Consider the following 6289-nt stretch of genomic DNA (forward strand, 5'->3'; position numbering starts at 1 on the left):
CGGTGACTGGATGCTACAGAGAGAAAAGACGCGATTGTATGACGTGTTAGTATGTCCCAAAGCTTGTCTACTCTTTTACTACACACTCAAAAGTAAGTACTTTTAGTTCACAGAAAGAGTATATACTTTTAGGGTGTAGTATAAGTAGGCGAATTGGAACGCAGCATACGGCTCTCCAGGACCAATGTTCGCCACCCCTGATTTCTAGCACACCCTCTCCAAGTAGAGTGCTAGTATCAGAGAAATTAATTTTCTGCTTTGGACACTAGAGAGCGATGATGATACATTTTCCTAAATATCCAGCAAAGTTATTATGTGTGATATACTTTAAACCAATGTACTCAATATCCAATTATATTTAATAAAATTAAAAAAAAAAAACTAAAAAAACTAAATGAAAGACAAAGTAGCCCATTTCCACATAAACTAAAAATTTAACATTAAATTAAATTAAAACAAAATTTCAGATATCACAATTAAGAGTAAAAACAAATACAGACATCCTGGCTGTGAATAAAACCAAATGGTGTGAGGCAGGGACCTGTATGAATTCTATCATCACTTCCACTAGATACAATGTTTGATCATTGTTTTTTGGGGACATTTTCATACACAGGCTCCGTCTTTGATTTCTGAAAGGAAAAGTAAACTAAATCAGGAAAGTGCTGCTTAGACAGAACTACTTAGGCTAGCTTTCTCTCTGAATAGCTTTGTTATTCTCTTAATAACAAGACCTTATTAATGTAATCTTTATCTACAAATACTGACAAATGTGCTGTGCTTTGAAAAACTACTGTAAAGGACAAATGCTAACATGCTAACAACAGCTAGAGGAAGTGACATTAATCATTACTTTTTAAACAATTAAATCATCAAACAATATAATTATGTTCTGAAGATTCGTTTCGACAACCTCTGTGCTGAGAATGATTGCCTTTCAGACAAAAGCAACAGCAAAGACAGTTTTGCAGCACGTCTACAAAGCAACCAATGGATGCTAATATTTGAGCTCAGAATAATGATGAACCGCAGTAATAATAATGATGGTGGAGTTGATAAACCGTCCACGTCTGTAGCTGTAAACCTCAATCACACTAACTGACCGCAACAACTTCTTACAACTTTTTACCTTTTGTCGTGTTGTTGGTTTATACAATGCTGGATCAGTTCTGTCTTCCTCCTGGGTTTCGACTGCATTAACAAGATGTGTGAAAATGACAAAGTTTTCAATATTTGTGTTTTATTAATATTTGTACACATTAATTGCTTGCTTTTCTGACCTGTTTTTATACATTTCTTGTAGATCCAGAACACCCCAACCACAGCTACAATCAACAGAGGTCCAGCAGCAGCAGAGATCAGCACTGTGTACAATAATGGTAGGCTTTGATCTGTAAATGACAAAATGAGTCATTTGTGAGTGAATCTGTCCATCTGATCTACAACAAACACTATCAAACATCAGCACTGTATAAATCAATATTAATATCACCGTACCTGCACACGTGTGACAGAGGTGAGTGATGTCCAGATGTTGAGTCTGGTTGCTGATGGGATTGTTCAGCACACAGCTGTAGGTGTTTTTATCCTGATATTCCACCTCCAGAGGTAGAGAGAGACTGATGCTGAGATCAGACACACTGATGCTGGACAATAAACTGTTTCCTTTGTACCAGGAGAGAGTCACATGACTCACATTCACTGCTGAACACACCAATGAACAATTTGATGATGATGAAGAACATTGTGAAGAGTTACTGATAATGAGAGGAACAGGCAGATGAGCTGAAAAACACGAAAGAATAAAGAGAAATATGGATGAATGAAAATTGGCACTGAAACTTGTGTTACTCATTCACCCAGAAACTTTTGAATTTTGACAGTGCATTGTTATGTTATACAGTGGTGTGAAAAAGTGCTTGATTTTTTTTTTTTTTTTTTGCATGTTTGTTACACTTTAATATTTCAGATCATCAAACAATTTTAACACAACACAACACGTCATGCAGTTTTTAAATGAAGGTTTTTATTATGAAGGGAAAACAAAATCCAAACCCACATGGCCCTGTGTGGAAAACGTGCTTGCCCCCTAAACCTCATAACTGGTTGGGCCACCCTTAGCAGCAACAACTGCAATCAAATGTTTGCGATAACTTGCAGCGAGTCTGTTACAGCGCTGTGGAGGAATTTTGGCCCACTCATCTTTGCAGAATTGTTGTAATTCAGCCACAATAGAGGGTTTGAGCATGAACCGCCTTTTTAAGGTCATGCCACAGCATCTCATTAGGATTGAGGGCAGGACTTTGACTAGGCCACTCCAAAGTCTTCTTTTTTTTCTATATTCAGCCATTCAGAGCTGGACTTGCTGGTGTGTTTTGGATCATTGTCCTGCTGCAGAACCCAAGTTCACTTAAGCTTGAGGTCACGAACAGATGGCCGGACATTTTTTGGTGGACAGCAGAATTCATGTTTCCATTTATCACAGCAAGTCTTCCAGGTCCTGAAGTGGCAAAACAGCCCCAGACTATAACACTACCACCACCATATTTTACTGTTAGTATGATGTTCTTTTTTCTGAAATGCTGCGATACTTTTCTTGGGGTAATTTTGGTCAGCCGGCCACTCCTGGGACGGTTCACCACTGTTCCATGTTTTCGTCATTTGTGCATAATGGCTCTCACTGTGGTTTCTCTGGAGTACCAAAGCTTTAGAAATGGCTTTATAACCTTTTCCAGACTGATAGATCTCAATTACTTTCTTTCTTATTTGTTCCTGAATTTCTTTGGATCTCAACATGATGTGTAGCTTTTGAGGATCTTTTGGTCTTCGTCACTTTGTCAGGCAGGTCCTATTTAAGTCCTATTGACATCTGACTAAGGCAAAGCCATATAGGGACAATGGAACCCGGTAGAGCCTTAAGGACAATCATCCGTGGTGGTGCCAAGGGAGGGAGGAGCCAAGGTGGAGCTGACAGGTCGACAGGCTGAGGTAGAGTGACAGGATCAGCGGCTGGATGTGGAGCCCGGGGATCCACTTGCCTGGAAACCAGAAGACCAATGGGAGATCCACACGGAGTGAAGTTAGAGAAGTCGAGGGGCTGAAGTGAACCAGTGGAGGTGGGGCTGAGGAACTGGCTGTTATAACTGCATGTTATTGGAAGAGGATGTGAGATAGGGAGGCTGAGCAGGAACTCTGGAGACTAGGAGTGTGCATCTCTATGCATAGCCAGCGATACGTTACATTAAAGATACATATGAAGCAGCTATCGATTCGATGCGATGCGATACGATTCACCCCTATTACAATTCAACACAATGCGATTCAATACAACACGATGCAATGGGAAAAAATATGATGCTATGCAATTTGCATTCAATATGTAGGGCTCTAAACTTTTTATTATTTCTTTGAATCGTGTGTTTTGTGGGCCATCACTGTGCTGAAGAGTAGAGCCTGAGCTTCAGTCCAGGATGAGCCAGAAAACATTGGTGTTATGCTGCATATTGCTTTATTTAAAGGCTGTTACATACTAAGTCATGCATGTAGTTAATTCTGTATATATATGTACGTTTTTCTGTAAAAAGTTTAATGAATATTTCTGTAAATGCTTTTTGCACTTTTTAAAAATAGGATGCTTTAATTTTTTGGTTTTGTTTGACAGCCATAGCTAACAGTGATTGACCTTTACGATGTTTTTTTTTTTTTTGCTTTTGTTTTTTCTGCAGTGTAGATAAGGCCCAGTTGTGGCTCAGTTTTGGGGTTTCTGGTTTACTTAAGACTGTGAATCGGTACCAACACTAAAACCTATTCAGGTCCGGTGCAGGGCCAGTTATGGGTTAGTAATTGGCCGAGATTCTTTAATACAGATCTGGGCCACTCCAGGACCGCCATTATTTGCGGCATGTGGGCTGAGGGAAAAGGTGAACCGTAAAGCTGGGCCAAAAAAATAGCTATGTGGGATGGTAAACACCGATCCATTGTTCACCAGCACCCACTCGACAAACAATGACATTTCCCAGAGGGTCACCACCTGGTAGGCGTGCCTTGGATTGCTTGCTGAGGCTAGTGAAAAAAGAAGACGCAAAGCGAGCTATTGGGGAAGCTGGTGAGACACTCCAGATCAGTGAAGTCCTTGTGTGGTCCTCGAGTTTACGCTGCTCCTGTTCTAAGCATAAACCCTTAAACAACTGATTTCATTTTTTAAATTTATGATATGCTTTAGTTTTACCAAACAATTACAGTGTTTTATTAAACTAAGCATTTACATTTACATTTGGGCTGTTATATCTTAAAAAATAGACCTAATTGTAAGAGCCTCAGAGTAACTTTTTTTTTTTTTTTGACTCATCAAAACGCAATTCTGTCAATTAATCTTAACGTGTACTGAACCAACTTTTCCTTTACTAAGTGAGAATATGTGAACATTTCAACAAATGACATCTCTGCTCACCATAGACAGAAACATTGAATGTTTTTGATGTCAGTTTTACTCCACTTATCTGTAGTTCATAAACTCCAGCATGTTCAGTTGTGATGTTTGTGATGGTCAGAGATCCAGTTTGATCGTCCAGCTTCAGTCTGTCTCTGAATCTCCCATCAGTACCATTATATGTAGAGAAGATTCCAGAATCTTTACTGATTTCAGCTATAACATGCTTTTCAGCTCCAAATTTCCACAGTATATCATCATCTTCATGTATTTCAGTAAGATCAGTGTGTAAAGTAACAGAGTCTCCCTCCATTACTGACAGTGAATCACCAAAACCACCTGGAGAACAGATTTACACAGATTAATACTCTTTTTGGTATACAAAGCCACAAACATTTAACAACAGCAAAGACAGATGAGTTTAATTCTGCTAGAAACGTACTAGTTTCGTATTTTTATGTTTGGCTCATTATAGCAGGCATACTGAAAAGAGAACTGAATTAAAAGTACTCTAAATCTCACAATAATATCTGTGACATTTACAAACACAAATCTTTTAATTTGAACAGTAGAAGCGTCTTTTTTTTTAACTCCAAAACGGAAATAAATTAAGCTTAAAAATGCATGTATAACTTACCAATTAGACAACACAAACAGAACAAAACAAGTGTGTGAAACATTTTCTTCAGCTGTTCAGTGAAAACTCTGATCTAATAAGACTATCTGCTGATAACACTGAAGCTGGTTTGTGAGTCCTCCCACGAGAGAGTTTGACCACCCTACTAGTTCACACGCACACTAGTAATGATCTTAAAAGTTGTTCTGGCTCTTTAGACATTAACGTGTTAGCGGCTGCAACCATACCTTTCAAAAGAGATAAAAATCATGCATATACTCCACATGGTTCAAGAGCAGCATGCAATTTACCTTGGGTATGCCTTTTTTAGGCATTTTAGGCTAATTTTACAGGAATGCCAAAGGGTTAACTCACTGGAATAAAACATTTTTTACAAATTTAAGATTGATGGTTTCTGAGAGGTAGTTTTTTGACTGTGTAAGCAGTAAAAAGTAGAATGGTGGAAAACTGGATTAGTCAAACTAAATGTAATGATAAAATAAATCTAATAGATTTCAAGTTGTACATTCAGTTGTTGTAAATGTCAAAGACTATCTGCCATCTCACAAAGATTACCACTTTTACTGAGGCACGAGCAGCTGCCTTTCTGAGCCAAACTGAAACCTGCTGCGGTTGATTTACTTCAGAAATCTGATGTGATCTGTTGGGTAGACAGTTAGCTTGTGCATGAAATCAGCCTTTTGTTTGATGTATGTTTAGTTTGTAGATGAAGGGCTTGGTATGTCTAATATATACCCTACCCCATTGGGTTAGATTAGTGCAAGGCAGCCTGTCTTCTACTAGCAAACCATTAAAATAAGTAATTCGGATGAAAAACATGGTTGACATTGCAGAAAAACTACGAGACCAAGAACATTTTGACTAAAATATTCATTAGTTTCAGTAACAAATTCTGTGTTTAGTCTGTTTTTGGGAAGGTTACAACTTTAGTATTCAACATATTGTTTCAGAAATACGAACAATTAAAGATATTGAAATTTCAACTTCATATGGTTGGTTTTATGTTATTTAAGGTAGCTTTAAGAAAATAAATATAAATATTTGTAAACAGATATTTGATTATTTAGTTTTCAAAAGAGGTAATCTTTTAAAAGATGTTATCTTCAAAATTGCACATGGGTTTCAGTTAGATGGTCAGTTTACACCCACCTACTGACTCGGCTCAACTTACCCCTAACCTGGGGCAAATTGAGCCACAGGAACACTTTTTTATAAGAAGCCAT

At 38.0% G+C, this 6289-nt stretch overlaps 1 protein-coding gene across 1 annotated transcript; it reads right to left on the bottom strand.

Annotated features, from left to right (window-relative positions):
• Positions 1–1410: 1410 nt before the first annotated feature.
• On the bottom strand, positions 1411–6289 carry LOC137028187 (CD48 antigen-like). Its single transcript, XM_067396958.1, has 4 exons — positions 6238–6289; positions 4451–4768; positions 1498–1785; positions 1411–1439 (listed from the first exon to the last, which is right to left on the bottom strand). Exons 1-4 carry the CDS (start codon positions 6287–6289, stop codon positions 1411–1413), a joined length of 687 nt encoding a protein of 228 aa, XP_067253059.1.

The sequence above is a fragment of the Chanodichthys erythropterus genome, chromosome 10 (assembly GCF_024489055.1).
Source record: "Chanodichthys erythropterus isolate Z2021 chromosome 10, ASM2448905v1, whole genome shotgun sequence".
Lineage (NCBI taxonomy): Eukaryota > Metazoa > Chordata > Actinopteri > Cypriniformes > Xenocyprididae > Chanodichthys > Chanodichthys erythropterus.

Excerpts from the sequence above, each read along its gene's own strand:
- LOC137028187 (XM_067396958.1), bottom strand. The coding sequence starts at position 6,289 with ATGGCTTCTTATAAAAAAGTGTTCCTGTGGCTCAATTTGCCCCAGGTT. Across the intron at positions 4,769-6,237 it reads CAATTTGCCCCAGGTTAGGG|GTGGTTTTGGTGATTCACTG; the intron begins GTAAGTTGAGCC and ends TCTGTTCTCCAG. Across the intron at positions 1,786-4,450 it reads ATTCAATGTTTCTGTCTATG|CTCATCTGCCTGTTCCTCTC; the intron begins GTGAGCAGAGAT and ends CGTGTTTTTCAG.